The 16,289-nt window shown below is 45.5% G+C and overlaps 1 protein-coding gene across 1 annotated transcript in view; it reads left to right on the top strand.

Annotated features, from left to right (window-relative positions):
- GRIP2 (glutamate receptor interacting protein 2) overlaps positions 1-16,289 on the top strand; it is a 181,958-nt gene that overhangs the window by 103,340 nt on the left and 62,329 nt on the right. The window contains exons 10-12 of the mRNA XM_084840214.1: positions 4,032-4,157; positions 5,548-5,700; positions 9,881-10,067. Coding sequence (XP_084696340.1) covers positions 4,032-4,157; positions 5,548-5,700; positions 9,881-10,067 — 466 coding nt within the window. The remainder of the gene's footprint in view (positions 1-4,031; positions 4,158-5,547; positions 5,701-9,880; positions 10,068-16,289) is intronic.

The raw sequence follows: 16,289 nt of genomic DNA, 5'->3' as shown, positions 1-16,289 counted from the left end.
AAAACATCGTGTCCATGGATGATATAGAACATCAGCAGCCCATTTCCCCTTTGTCTGCTGCCCGGTCTACCCTAAGCTTCGGTGGGCAATTGATATCAGCATAATGGTTTGAGTTGTTTGTTTGTAGTTGTGTTCTGGGTACTCTCGTTTCTGGTTTGATCAAGAGACATTACCAGCTGCATTCACTATCTAATCTGCAAAAAAAGAGAGGAGAGACACAAACATTTGTATTCTTTCATTCAGTCGTGCTTACTAATTCAATCGGAATCAGCAGGGCTCCACAAAGGACTGCACTGCACCATTATAAGTTGCTGACTTCTGGGGAGTGGGGGAGACTGGAAGTGAACGTTATCAGACTGGCAAAGGCTGCTCAACCAGTAAGAGAGCCTCCCCCCTCCAGGCTCTGTTGCCCTTAGTGGCAATCTTGGGAACAAGCCTCATTGACAACAGTGGGAGTTACTTCTGAGTAGACTTCTCGGACCAAAGCCCCATTCTGCCCATTTTTTTCTTTTCCCTCTAAATACCAGGGTACCACATTAACAGGGATCCCTGAATAAATGCACTATCATGCGATAGAGCAAATGTGTGGTGCTGCATGTAAGGGAACAAGCCTCATTGACCACAGCAGGAGTCAGCAGGCGCCTCTGAACTCATGTGCTATTGTGCGATAGCACAAATACATAGTGCTATTTTGTGACAGAGGGATAGCGAGACACTGACATAGAGGATATGTGTACTGATGGAAGATCTGTGCAAAGATGTTATAATGAGATAGTGCCTTAGCGTGTAAAATGAAAGTTGAACTATGAAGCTTGCGGAACGGGACCAAAGGACACAAAGGAATATTAGCCATGGACCCTCCCCACATGTAGTTCTGGGGAAGCGACCTCAGATAAACCTGATTCAGGCCGTAGTGGCAGTACTTGCTTGCCCATGAGAGCACGCTTATACGTGCTAGTGATCTAGTGCTTGTTTTCAATGGTTTTTTTAGAGTTGGCCCCTCAGCATCCTGCTCCAAAACGGTGTTGAAACTTCCAGAAAACAGGGAGGGAAAGGGTTGGGTCATAGAATCATAGAACAGTAGGGTCGGACGGGACCTATAAGACCATCAAGTCCAACCCCCTGTTAAGTGCAAGAATGTAAGTCAAAGCATCCCTGACAGATGGCTGTCCAGCTTCATCTTGAATGTCCCCAGTATGGGAGAGCCCACTACCTCCCTAGGTAATTGGCTCTATTGTCATATTGTTCTAACAGTCAGGAAGGTTTTCCTGATGTTCAGCCAGAATCTGCTTCCTGCAACTTGAGCCCATTATTCCATGTCCTGCACTCTGGGATGATCAAGAAGAGATCCTGGCCTTCTTCTCTGTGACAACCTTTCAAGTACTTGAAGAGCGCTATCATATCTCCCCTCAGTCTTCTCTTCTCAAGGCTAAACATGCCCAGTTCTTTCCCAATTCAGTGTGGTCACATGCAGGTAAGCAACACCCCCCCCCCCAGGGGCAGGGCTACACGCCCCCATGGGAGGACTATGATACCGACACCAGTGTGGGTGATGGAACACTCCCCAACAGGACCGGAACTGAGCCAAAGTAAAGAGGGAAAGTTGGGCTATAACCAGTCTCAGAAGAACCAGTTTTTCCGCGATAAACTCTGGGACACCTGCTGGATGGCCACGAAAATCATCTAAACCAAGCAACCTCCACATGCAGCTAGGTTGGAGTAAATCGCTGGTGGAAACACACCCTTAGAAGAACACCACTAGGAATATCTTTCATGACCTTTTAAATTCAGGCACAGTAGAGGCTTCCTCTAATGGCCAACATGCTAGGGTAGCTGTTTGTGGCCTTAACTCAGCCTTCCCCGGTGTGGTGCCTTCTAGATATTTTGGACTTCAACAACTTTCAGCGTCAACCAGCATGGCCAAAGGTCAGGAATCCCAAGAGCTGAAGTCCAAAACATCTGGAGGGCACCAAGTTGGGGAAGGTTGCCTTAGCTGATAAGGTAGAGGACTCAATTCACATCTTCTGTGTCAGAATCCTGGGCTCTCTGTCCTTTTGTGTTTGGGGTCAGGGAATGCTTAGGGGTAGATCCCATGTTTTGCCTGCCAAAGATCACATCCCTGGCATCCCCAGTTAAATGGACTGAACTGGAAATGACCCTGCTCTTTCTGAGAGCTGCTGCCAGTTGGGTGTAGATGATACTCCCAACTAAATGAACTGAGGATCTGATTCGGTAAAAGGCAGCTTCATACATTCATCTGGCCTTGCGATCGCACTTCTGCTAAAATTGAGTGAGCAGCAACAGCTTGTTTCTTGTTTTGTAGAGGCTGCCTGAACCGTTTACAGCACAAACTTATACGTGTCTATTCAGAAGTAAGTCCCATTGAGTTGAACAAGGCTTACTCCCAGTTAACTGGGTATAGGGTTGCAGCCTTAGCCTCTTAATAATCATTTTAAAAAACTAATTAGAATTCTTTCACAAAAGCTATCCCCCAAATTCTCTGTTGACAAGTTCACACATTCTCAGATGAGCATTAGAGCACTGCACTTAGGAACAGATGTACACGGGGAAATAGTTAATGCCCCAACCCGCCCCCCAGCCCCAAGAAAGCTGGCATTCATTGAGGAAAGGGAGAGCATTGATTGATTGATTGATTGATTGATTGATTGCACTTATATCCCACCTTTTTTTCTCCTGCAAGGAACCCAAGGCAGCTTACGTTATCCCCCTTCTCTCCATTTTATCCTCACAACAACAACCCTGTGAGGTAGGTTGGGCTGAGAGTCTGCCCAAAGTCACCCAGTGAGCTTCTATAGCTGAGTGGGGACTAGAACCCAGATTTCCCAGCTCCCGGTCCAACACTCTCACCGCTACACCACATTGGCTCTCTATTCTGTTCCAATTCTGTATGGGCCATGCAAAGCAAGAGTTTGCTTATATTCAAACTCAGAAAGGAGCTTGTGCTGTAGGGTGGGATTCCTAACAGGCACTTGTGCAGCCTGTAGACTGATGGAATTAGAGATGTACAAAATTATGCATGGTGTGGAGAATGTGGAGAATGAGACTTTTTTCTCCATCTCTCATAATACTAGAGCTTGGGGTCATCCCATGAAGAACAGATAAAAGGATGTACTTCTTCACACAGCACATAGTTAAGCTATGTATTCGCTACCACAAGATGTAGTGATGGCCACCAATTTGGAAGGCTTTAAAAGAGACTTAGACAAATTCCTGGAGGAGAAGGCTATCAATGACTACTAGGCTTGATGGCTTTGTGCTACCTCCAGTACCAGAGGCAGTATGCCTAGGTACACCAGTGACTGGGGAACATGGGCAGTGGGTGCTGTTGCACTCATGTCCTGCTTGTGGGTTTCCCATGGGCAGCTGGTGGGCCACTGTGTGAACAGAATGCTGGACTAGATGGACCCTTGGTCTGATCCAGGAGGGCTGTTCTTACATTCTTAATCTCTACACACTGCATACCTCTCAAGTTTTCAAAGCTGTATGGCTGAAAATAAAGGCTTTAGTAGGTGGCAGCATATTTATTTATTTTTAGCCCATCTTTCAGGCCACACTGCCCTCACAAGGCAGCTTATAATATTATAAAAACATGAACATACAAATAACAATTAAGCACACATGCCCAGAGCAGCTAATGATTTTTAAACACCAAATGTAGATTGGAATAAATGTGTCTTTAGGGTTGTTATCTTTTAAGCCCGCAGTGGTTTGTCCCTGCGGAGAGAGTTCTAAAGGTGCGGGGCCACCACTGAGAAAGCCCTATGCCTAGTATCTGCCTTACTAATGGTTCTTGCTTGTGGGCCAGAGAGTCGGGCCTGTGATGGTGATCTTATCCTGTAGTCCACCAAACAGGAGGAGACCCTGTGCTGATTTGGATTGTCTGTGCAACTCACAAGAGTGGTCTTGTCAGATTCTTTCAGTGGCAGGCTTACCAGCAGTCTTTCTTTGCATGTCGTATATATTTCTGACATTCTCTTTTTGTTATGTTTCCTATATTATGCTGGACAAAGTCAAAGTGCAGAAGAGTGACCACCATCATTGCTGGGATCCCTGTGTCAGTTACTGCCATACCCACCACCCAGGCCACTGCAAGACGCCCACCTGGAACCAGACATCCAGCCAGGATTATTGCAAGTGTAACCCAAACTATTTTCCTTCTCCGTTGATCTGCACAGGCACAATTTGGGTTTTCAGCAAGCAGCGCTGCAAGGCAGACACTATCTGAGGGTTAAGCAGACTGTGCCGCAGTGAGTGGCTGCTCCTGTGGACTTGGCCTCTCCATTTGTCAAGCCATCTCCTTCTCCTCCTCCCCATCAACTGGGTTCACACAACACGCTAACCCACACCCAGTGGTTGAGCATGGGTTGTTGTTAAACCATGGGTTAGTGTGTTGTCTGAACCCAGGATATTTTCTACAGGGTGGCTTGTTAACCATACAGTATGGCTTATTTTTCTCAAACAAGTCACCTTGAGAACCCATGGTTTGTTGTTGGGTTGTTCGAGAATAATAAGCCACACTGCATGGTTAACAAGCCACCCTGCGGAAAGTGCCCCAGATTCAGACAACACGCTAACCCACAGTTTAACAAACACGCCACGGTTCAACAACAACAACCCACACTCAACCACTGAGTGTGGCTTAGCATGTTGTGTGAACAGCCCCAATGGTCTTTTAACAAAACCTTCCTTAAAGTATCCTAGTCTTTCCTTTCTTGCTTCTCACTGTCACTTGATTCTGTTGGAGAAAGCCACAATGGGTTTAAATGAGTTTGGATTTCTATGAATCTGACCTGCAGATCCTTCAGCAGACTGGCTGTTTCTGAGTGGTGTGGATTCCACAGACTTGCAAACTGGTTTTTACTTTTGGGGCAGATTTGCACAAGTTTGCACTTGCACTAATGTACATTAGCACTAACATGCACTTGCACTAGTGGAACAAAATTCTTGTAGCTCCCTCCAAAAGTCCAATTCCATCAATGAGCAAATGATGGAAGGAAAGATGCCTGACAATCCACGAACCACAGACAGAACAGATTCAACAAAATCTGTACTTCCCTAACCCATCCTCAGTACTCCTCGGAAATCTGCCTCTTTTCCCCTCATCCCTATCTTGTCCATTGAATGTAGTTTATAATTTCAGCCTTTGGACCAAGAATGTGAGTGAGGAGTTGAGGAACACCCTACAATGAATGTTCTGGGGAAATCCCTTGAATAATGTGGGATTTGGCAGCCTTAGCAGTTTTGTAGGCCAGAAAATATGCTGGTATCCTACAGGAGGTGGTGGTGGTGGGCAGGGGGAAGCTTCAACATAATGATTCTTGGGGTGCTGTGGAGATGAGAAAATACTCGCCCGTTAGTTGCTCATTCTGGTATACTCTCAGGCAATCCTGTGGGTATACAAATGAGCAGGTGTCATTAGGTGACAGGAATAGCTGAGCGTAGGTTCAAATTGACTGCCAACAATGCTGGCAAGGCTGTTTCCTTTCCATCGCTAAACTTGGCTCTTGTGTGTGTGTTTTTGCCCAGCCCTCGTAGCTGCCAACTTTGCATCTCCCACAATGAACACATCGGGGTTTGCCTGCCAGAATTCCAGTACTCTACCTCGGTGCAACCATCCCATGAGCCCGCGGGCCACCATGATGCGGAGAAGACAGCGGAAGAAGGAGCACAAAAGCTCATGTGAGGGTCACAGTCACTTTTTGGGGGAGTAGATAAGTCTATTCTGCTTGAGGTTCCTCAGAATTGTTAGTGCTTTCCCTTACATTTCTGTCCACGTTCCTTGCTTTTTTGGAGGGTGGGGTGAGTTTTAAAAGGAGAATGGACAATCTGTCCATTCTTTCTCCACTACATAAGGTACTGTTGGGAGCTCCTGAGCTCCCCATGGCCTTTCAATCCCCCCACCCCACTAGAAACCAGGAACTCCTGTGCCTGTGATTTGCATTGATGAAAGAAGCTCATATTGCTGCCAATGAAAGCTTTTTTTTCTAATGCAAATAGGAGATCTGGACTGGGGGGTGGGGAACAGATTAAAGCACCCTTCCCTCCAGATCCCAATCCAGATTCCATACACGCACACACCCGTGCTGTTTATTATTTAAGGGCACAATCCTATGCATGTTTAGACAGAAAAAAAGCCCTACAACTCTCTGCATACTCCAGTCAGCCATATTGGATGGAGAATGCTGGGAGTTGTAGGAGCCATTCATTCAATTGCTAATTGCATGAACAGTATCATGTGTAGTTTGGCCTACAGAGGGGCTATTCAAGGGGAAATTACTCACTAGCTCCCCGCCCCCACCAGATCAATAACAAGCAATACACTTTCATTTCAAGTTGTTGGGGACTTTTGCTGAATGGAACTTACTTGTGAATAGACAGTATAGAAAGATATTCAGTTTTTAGTTCATCAGTTTCAAAAATTGTGTTAGTGCACTTTTAGATCAGTGCACTACTGCTAGCTTTTATTCGGGTTTTAAACCTAATATAGCACTCTGTTAACTGTTGTGTGGAATCCCTGTTTTAATTCCACTTCCAGTTAATTGTGGAAAAGCAATGCCACAACACCACTAAGGGACTTCAGTGTAGAAGCCAACTAGGGAGGTGTGAAGTGCTTCCTCTCCTTTGACTTATACCAAGAAGGCTTATAACAAATAAGGACCATAGGCAACATAAAATGGGGGTGGGGGATGTCAAACCAAAGCTTGTCACTCTGTGATGGAGAGCGTACTGCATGTGAACCTCCCCATCATGCATATAAGGAGTTGTGTGAACATGGTACTCCATATTCATAGCCCATATGTGTAGAAGGCCAATTCATGCACTCTTTCTAAAGAGCATGGATATCAAGCCCATGAGCACCTGAGCCTACCTATGGAGCACTCAGCTCACACACTGCATTATATACAGTCAGGGCCAGAAATATTGGAACAAGGGTAACTGTTTTGGCAGTTGGCCTCTGTACACCACCACATTGACGTTGAAAGGAAACACACCCAGATGGGAGCGAAGTCAGGACTTTCAGCTGTAGTTCAAGGGGTGTGACAAAAGTGAGGCACTAACCATTCAGGGAGGACAGCCAGTGGCACACACACCTCTCGTTGGTGGCTCGTAAGTAATGGAACAAACCAACATCATTTCAAACTTAAGGATCGCCTTTAATACCTGGATGAAGATCCTTTGCAGTCAATGACTGCCTGAAGTCTGGAACCCATGGACATGACCAAATGCTGAGTTTCCTCCCTCGAGATGCTTTGCCAGGCCTTTACTGCAGCTGCCTTCAGCTGCAGCTTGTTTGTGGGTCTTTCTGCCTTCAGTCTTGTCTTCAGTAAGTGAAAAGCATGCTCTATTGGGTGAAGATCAGGTGACTGACTTGGCCATTGAAGAACATCCCACTTCTTTGCCTTGAGAAACTCTTGGTAGCTTTTGCTGTATGTTTGGGGTCATTGTCCATCTGCAATATGAAGCGGCGTCCTATCAGTTTGGCACCATTCAGCTGAATCTGAGCAGAAGGTATAGCTCTATACACTTCAGAATTCATCCTGCTGCTTTGATCAGCAGTCAGGTCATCAAGAAACACCAGTGACCCGATTCCACTGGCAGCCATACATGCCCATGCCATAATACTGCCTCCACCATGTTTGACAGATGATGTGGTATGCTTTGGATCATGAGCTGTTCCTTTCCTTCTCCATACTTTTCTCTTCCCATCATTCTGGTACAAGTTAATCTTGGTTTCATCAGTCCAAAGAATCTTATTCCAGACCTGGGCAGGATTTTTATGTGTTTGCTGGCAAAGGCTAATCTGGCCTGGCTGTTCTTGAGCATTATCAGTGGTTTGCCCCTTGTTGTGAAGCCTCTGTATTTACATTCATAAAGCCGTCTCTTGACTGTAGATGTTGACAATGACATGCCTACCTCCGCAAGAGCGTTCTTGACCTGGCTAGATGTTGTGAAAGGGTTCCTCTTCACCATGAGCAGAATTCTGCGGTCATCCACTTTAGTTGTCTTCCGTGGTCTTCCAGGCCTTTTGCTGTTGCTGAGCTTGCCAGTCAATTCATTCTTTTTCAGGATGTTCCAGACTGTTGTGTTGGCCACTCCCACTGTTTTTGCTATCTCTCTCTCTATGGGTTTATGTTGTTTCCTCAGCCTAATGATGGCCTGCTTCACTTGCATGGACCCCTCTTTGGACCTCATGTTGGGAGTTCCACTGAACAGCTACCAAATGCAAATGTAACACTCAGAACCACCTCCAGGCCTTTTATCTGCTTGCTTGGTCATGGGTTAGCCAGGAAACAGGCCCCACCTGGCCATGCAGCTGCTTGTCAGCCATTCGTTCCATTGCTCATGAGCCACCAACGATGGGTGTGTGTGTATGCCACTGGCTGTCCTTCCTGAATGGTTCGTGCCCCACTCTTGTCCAACCCCTTGAATTACAGCTGAAAGCCCTGACTTCGCTCCCATCTGGGTGTGTTTCCTTTCAACTTCAATGTGGTGGTGTACAGAGGCCAACTGCCAAAACAGTTATCCTTGTTTCAGTATTTCTGATTCTGACTGTATATCAGTGGGCTGGAGCTAGGGATGTACGAAAGGCACTTACCTGGTCCCGCAGCTTGCTTCGCGGTGGGGGGGAGGCGCTTCGGTTCTCCCCCCGAAGTTCAGGCCGGGGGTGAAGGCGCCCCGCCTCGCCCGGCCGAAATTCAGGCCGGGGGGGGAGGCGCCCTGCCTCGCCCGGTCGAAATTCAGGCCGGGGAGAAGCACGCCGTCTCCCCGGCCACAAAATACAAAAGTGAAAAAAAAAAACCCACCCGTGATAGACTACGTAACGATTTACGTAGCCAATCACGGCTAGATTTGCAAAGTCAGCCGTCATAGGCTACGTAAATCGTTACGTAGCCTATCACGGGTGACTTTGAAAATCTAGCCGAGATAGGCTACATAAATCGTTACGTAGCCTATCACGTGTTTTTTTTTTTTTTTACTTTATTTTGTAATGCCGGTGGTGGCAGCCGGTCAGAAGACCGGCCCCCGCCCCCGCCGAACCGCCGCTGGGACCCGCCACTGAGAGGGACATTCGCAGGAGGTAAGTCCCATCCCGGGGGGGGGGCCGGGGGGCGGAGAATTTCACCGCCAATTTCGGGGGGCCGAATGCGTTGGCATTCGGCCTCCCCGAGATTCGTGGAGAAATTCTCCGCCATCCCTAGCTGGAGCATATGTTGCTGCCTGCTCCTTCCACCACAAAGAGGCAGCCTTTAACCAAAACATTTGTGAACTCCCTGACCAAAGGTCGTTCACCTGTACGATAATGAACAGATTATTTGGGTCCCTTCCCTTTCCTTCTTGTTCTCATCTTTCCTGCAGCAGCTACTGGAGGAGGGTAGCATAACCACAGCACTAGTTTATCCACGGTCTTGCAAATTCTACATGTGTCTGTCTTTGAACTTGAGACCAGCTAGGTTTGAGTTGTCTCTGTGGGCCCCATCGTCTACATGTATATTGCACAGTATGACAATAATGACTTTCTCTCTAGATTTTCTCTGCCCCTCAAACTAGAAGGGTGGATTTGATTAACCAATTAAGAAATTGGATTCCACTAGTACTACTTGGTACACATTTCTGGGTTGTTCAATGAAGAGTTGTTCTGGTGCCAGAGGCATTCGTTAGACCTCTTCAAAAAATCTAGTTCTGCCATTTGATTTCTGCAAAAGCCAACACTAAGGGAGGAAAGAATCTATTTTAAAAATGGCAGGTTTATGCTTGCAGATAGGTTTCTTGTTATAAGAAGGGAGGACCACTGTCGATAATAGTTGCAGATGTACCAAAAGGGTGTGTTGCTAAGTTGATCATGTCTCTCTTGTTTCAGTGTCATTGGCCTCTAGTACCGTGGGTCCTGGTGGGCAGATTGTTCATACAGAAACGACAGAGGTGATTCTAAGAGGCGACCCCCTGAATGGCTTTGGACTGCAGCTGCAGGGGGGGATCTTTGCTACTGAAACCCTCTCTTCTCCACCTCTCATCCGATTTATTGAGCCTGACAGCCCAGCAGAAAGGTTAGAGACCTTGCTCTTGGGTTTCAAATGATGATGATTGTGTTCCCTTTTGTTAATAGGTGTTGCCCACACATAGAGGTCACTTCTGTATTACTGTTCTCTGAATTCTAATTGTTTGTGACTTTGAGCTTGTGCATCCATCAAGGGAGTAGTAATAGGAATCTCATGCCTGCCATGAAATATTTATCAGAAAGCCCTACCTATTTATGTTCTGTTTCAACACAGCTTGCTATATTTCCTTGTTAGGCTGAACATCATTTGTGGGGTTTGATTTGGGGGTGGGGTGGGGGTGTAATGTTTCTTGCTGTAGCATTCAGACATTAACTATCAAAAGCAACCTACCATGAAATGGTCACAATCCGTTAAAGTTGCACTGTAATTGTCTTGGTGGTCCCGCAGCTCAATTAACCCACAGGGCACTCTGTTTTAGGGCCTAAATTCAACCATCCTGATATGGCACCAGAAGGAACAGATTATTTTGATATTACTTCAGTTGTCTGAAGGACAGCAGCAACCTCGCATCTTCTCAGAAATAGCAATGTTTTCTGTTGTTTTTTATAAATACGTTAAAGTACCTGCCATCACGTTGGATGCCATTTCAAGAAGCATTAACTGAACCAAGCACACAAAGATAATTTTGCTTTTAAGTGTTCAGTTAGGTGCATCTAGGTATGAACAAATTGATACGCACTAAATAAATGCAGGCTGGAAGTGAAAAATTTACATTGGAAAGAGAAACGTATTGAACTAGTTATAGTAAAATTCAGTGCCTCTTTAGAAAACTTATAACAATGAAGACAATTTTCCACTTAAGGAAAATCAGTGCCTATTTGTGTTCCGTTTTTTTTAATTCATAGTCCACATTTTGCCCAGGTAGCCCTTTTGGTAGCGGATACCACTCCCGCACAAAAAAAATAATATAAATTGTAATTCCAGTGTGGATTGTGGTTGCATTGTGTCACAGATCGTTTGTGGGTGACACAGATGATATGTGACCCATTCTCTGTGTGTGTGTATTCATTTACACAGAACTTGACCATTAAATTCATATTAGATTTTTATCACACGTTTCCTTCAAGAAGCTCAGGGCAGTGTTTTCAGTGGAAATAAAAGAACGTGTCCAAGTATTGCTGCTGCTACTCCCTGTAAATGTGGTGGACTCAATGGCTGTAAAATTGCCCGTTTAAAAAAAACCAAAACACTAAATAAATAGATCAGGCTTTAACAAAGCTTGTCTTCCCAGGGGGCTTGGAATCAGCCCAATTCTCTTATGCTCTTGCCAAGCTCTAAGCAAGACTAATGTGTTGCTGCACAGGCTCGCCTGAATCAAATGAGTCACCTTTTCCTCTGAGATGCCTACCCCGCAGGATTCTTGCCTTGCTGGCTATTGGCTCCTTCCACTTTTGATTATGGAGAACGATGGGTTGTTCTCTAGAATAAGTTAGTTACACTTGGGTTTCACTGATATCAATGGGACTTAAGTTAGTCATGATAAACTTTTCACATTGATTTCAGTGGGACCTAATTGCAACTAACTTAGTCTGGGCCCAACCTTATTTCTGCCCTGCTTAGCTGGATAATTTTTTAGAGTCTGGTAATCACTGGCTGCGGCAAGGCGTAACTTGCACAAGTTACAATCTGCAGCCTGTTCAGTCAGTGCAACACCTCCTTTTGGTGTATTCACTTTGTGCAGCATAATCTGCAAGTTTTATATTGGGGCTGCACACCTTGGGATCAACCTTATTTGACAGCTCGCTAAAGGCCCAGATCTTCTTGTTTTCCTGTTTGTTTGGGGGATTGTTAAGTACACAATACGTGGACAGTGTGTTGTGGTCAGCCAGGTGAGTCACAAACTGTGCAGGCCTGGCTTATATTCATGGCAGATGACCTTTGACCCTAGGCTTGCCTTGAAGGAATCAGAGTTTGAAGTGGTTAGATTCAGTCCAGTGGGCCAAGAAAAGTTTCTCCCAGAGGAGGCCAGTGGATGAGCTTTGCTTCACACTTACAAGATCTAGCTGATTGTCACATTTAGGACTTCAAAACAGTTTTCTCTTGGTTCAGGTTTGCTAATGATATAATGATAATGATATAATGGATATTTCCCCCTTTCCTTGTCCAAACCAGGCTTGCCTGCATCCACCTTCTGGATTGATGAGTTGGTAGCAGATACCATTTTCAGTTTTAGCACAATGATACCTAGAAATAAATAATTATTCTGTACGCAGCCTAACCACGAGTAATCTTTGCTGTTTGGAGAGTCTTGTTCATTCTTGCAGTAGTAGTCTGCTGTAATCTAGATTTATATGGATTAATCTGCCAAGGGATGCTGTGGATTACTGTGGAGCCACAGTATCAGTGTGGATGACTCTGTGGAAGACCCTGCCTTGGGACAGAGCAGGGTGGGGGCTGAATGGCCTATGGCTGTGTCCCATTACTGTGAAACTATATATAATTGCCACTCCCTTCCCAGCAAGTTAAGCACTTGACCTGTTTCTATCCTTGCTGTTTGCCTGTCACAGACCTTCATGACAGAGAGTTTCAGCTATTGAGCGGTATGAAAATGTATTGAATGAATGCATAAATGACCATAATTTTTGTGTTACCTTGGAATGCAATGGGATTCCTAATGGAACTCCTAGTACTACTAAAGTGCAAAAGACTGTGTGGGCTCTCCTTCACTGGAAGTATTTAAGCAGAGGCTGGGAAGCCATGTTCTTGGGATGCTGTGGTTTCATCCTGCTTTATAGGCCTGAACTGAGGAGGGAGTTGGAGTAGATGACCTCCAAGGTCCCTTGCAACTCTAAAATCGTATGATTACTGTGTCGCTGTTACATTTAAAAATCATTTTCTGGCTGCTGCTGGTTTTTATACTGACTTTTACTGTGGCTTAATTTCATAGATGTATATCATATCCATTTATATTGTTTTTACTTTCTATTACATTGTTTACCATATTGAATATTCTTTTTATAGAAAGGCAGGCAGGATAGAAATATTGAAAATCACTTCTTAAATACTTTAAACCTAAAACCTGACAAGACTGTACACATTCTGCAAATGCAAACCTTTTGATCTTGTGAATGATTTTTCTCCCCTTAAGGAGAATTCAAACAAGGTAGAATAGGTAACTTGCATTAATAAACAGCACAGAGATTACAGAGGGGGTGGGGGATGGGACAGAATTAAAGCTGAAATGTATTTACTCCCAATTTCCCCCCAATTATTCTTCGTGAATTTTGATATTAATATTCTTCAGGTATGTTGACTAGATAACTTTTTTGTAGTTGTTAAGCAGTTTTAAATATCTTACTCAGGGATGTTTCATCTCGTATGTCCGTATTTTTGGTAGTCCACATAGCCTTACTGTGGGGTTTCCCAATTTCTCTGCTTCCTTGTCCTGTGGCAGTATCTCCTGGTCTGGCTTTCTCCTCATACTTCCTAATGAATAAGCAGGGGGTGGGGGGAAGCTCTGTATTTCGAACAATGTATTTATGGTTTTTTTAAACATTATTTTAAAACATTGTTTTGCTGTTTATTTATGTATTTATGTATTTATTGCATTTATATCCCCCCTTTTTCCCTCTTGCAAGGAACCCAAGGTGGCTTACATGATCCTCCTCCTCTCCATTTTATCCTCACAACAACCCTGTGAGATAGATTAGATTGGTAGTCAACGACTGGCACAAAGTCACCCAGTGAGCCTCATGGTCAAGTGGGGACTAGAACTCGAACCTCCTGAGCCCCAGTCTAACACTCTAACCACTACTCCACACTAGCTGGCTGTTGCACTCATACGCCTCCAGGAGGCAAAATGCAGGAAGTCAATTTTCTATCCTCACCTTCAATGTTAACATCCTTTCCTTCACATAGAAACTTGGTTATGGTCTCTGATTCAACACAAATGCCATTATGTGTCCAAGCATGGCACACAGTTCTGCCTGTGGAAACAAATCTGTTGATCCAATTTTAGGCGTGTGTGTGGAGAGCCTGTTCCGGCAGTCATGCATGATGGGTAGTAAGCATGAGGGTAGCAAAGAGTTTTTCTGGAAAAGGCAGCCCCCTTTTTCAGTGTACATTTGCAAAATGCGAAAAGTGTATATTTTCTTTCGAGATACCCCAGTGAAGATAGAGCAGCAGCACTTTAAATTCTTCTCTGCTACTCAAAATATGAATGTTGCATATTCTACAGCTATTGTTGCCCTTAACAAGCTAAAGCTGACATAGCACTCTGCAAGGACCATCAAAATAACACACAAGGCATTTCGTTTTTTCCCCCCACCCCATTCTTATGCATGTCATAAAACTGGTATGCATTAAATCCCTCCACCCCCCATTAGTAGCAGAGCTGCTCTGTGCTGAATTCATGATGCCTGAAAGCACTTGATCAATTAGCCACATAAAGTATCTAATTCAAATGCCCCTGAACATTTGCTCCTGTTTTTTATGGAGTGAATTCTTAGGGCCAGTCAAGTAGCCACACTCTGTTAGATGAAAGACCAAATGCTTTCAGTTGATTAGGCTGTGCCCAGATGAAGCTTTTATTGTGCCAGTGCCCTGCCTCACTCGCAGAATTGCACAGGAGGTCCAGGCAATGATGTCTTCCACGCATAACCCTCCCGTATTTTCCAACCATTTCTCCCACCTTTTTTCTTCTTGTGGAAAATCCATTAAGGAAAACCAGATGGAATAGCTGCACAACGCTGTTAGCTCTAGGAACTGTTTGTCTGGAAGCACCCTTAAACTAAGCTGAAGGTACCATCTGACCATGGGGATCTCTACACCTCAAGTTTATTGCGCTTTCATGGTTGCTCACTCATCAAATTGTGTGGGTCCATTACATGACGTCGTCGTCCAGTCGTTATTCCACTATTTCCTCCCACCTATCCCGTGTTGTCCTCAAACGGAAAAAATGGGGTATTTTTCCAGATAGGCGCAAATGGAGTGCCATGTCCTCCCCGTGTATTTCTCCCGTAGCGTGCATGAAGCGCCAAGTGCGGTTGCTGGGGGCGCGGTCATGATGTCGAAGGTGGTGACGAAGGTCTGATGGGCGTTCAGCCTTCCGCTCCTGCGCCATTTTGGCTCCTCGCCATTTTCAGCCTGCCTGTTCAAAACGAGCAGCAGAATGGCAGAGCAGCAGCGAGGGGGGGTGGCAGAGCGGAGGAGCAGCAGAGGGGCTGAGCAGCAGGGACTGGCCAAAAGCGTGGAAGAGGGAGGCGGGGCCTGGGAGATTGTGCGGGGCTGTCTGTGTGTCAGTCCCCATCCACCACTAATGTGCAAGGGGAGGGAAAGGGGCAGGAGCCCAGCAGCAAGTATCGCTGAACCTGGAGCGTGTGTAATGCCTCTTTACGGAAACATAACGCTACGGGAACAGCCATCTACAGAGAAGGAAGCGCGTGTAAAGGGAATCCGCTGTGATCCTGCATTTAAAATGGAAGTGGAAAGCCCCGTTTTAAATGCAGGATTTTAGACTGGTGTAGAAATCCCCCATGACAAGATATGTCACAAGTGTTCTAATGCAGAGAGAACAACAGTCCTATAATAGAATCAAGGTGTAGGCATCTTGATTTTCTGATGGTCATCCATTTTGGTGAATACCCAAATCACACAGCTGAGGCTCAGCTGAGTCTTTGTGCCCATGGGTCAATAATGTCCATTCCTTATTTTTGGCACTTGTATTTCTATAGCAGACTGCCAGCTCTAACTTCTCTCTCCCAGGGTCAGACACAGTGTCTCCTCATGAGTCTTGACAGGAACATAGGAGGTTGCTTTGTATTGTGTCAGACTATCTGAAGTCCCCAAATTTTGACTGGCACTGTCGGAAAGGGCTGTACCTTTGTCTGATCCCACGTTGAACTTCAGATGTGTTCAGAGCACCTCCAGCTTGCGGTGTGAGGTATGAGATGGCCCATCCACCTCCCCCAGCAATGAGCTCAAGAGGAAAGCTGGAGCTTGTCTGTTTCACAGCGTGTTTCTGAGGTACTGAGAGTCCAACCCCCTGCTGAATGCAGGAATCCAAGTCAGAGCATCCCTGACAGATGGCTGTCCAGCCTCGTCTTGAACGCCTCCAGTGTGGGAAAGCCCACTACCTCCCTGGGTCATTGGTTCTGTTGTCATATTGCTCTAACAGTCAGGAAGTTTTTCCTGATGTTCAGCCGGAGTTCTGTAGCTCATCATGCTCGTCAGAAGGGAGCATTTAGATTCCCACTTTTCTCCCCTCCTTTT

This window comes from Heloderma suspectum, chromosome 2 (assembly GCF_057233095.1).
Source record: "Heloderma suspectum isolate Gila_16-S chromosome 2, 16-S_ref, whole genome shotgun sequence".
In the NCBI taxonomy this organism is placed as follows: Eukaryota; Metazoa; Chordata; class Lepidosauria; order Squamata; family Helodermatidae; genus Heloderma; species Heloderma suspectum.
Note: the sequence above shows the minus strand (reverse complement) of the source record. Positions and strands in the feature narration are given on the sequence as shown.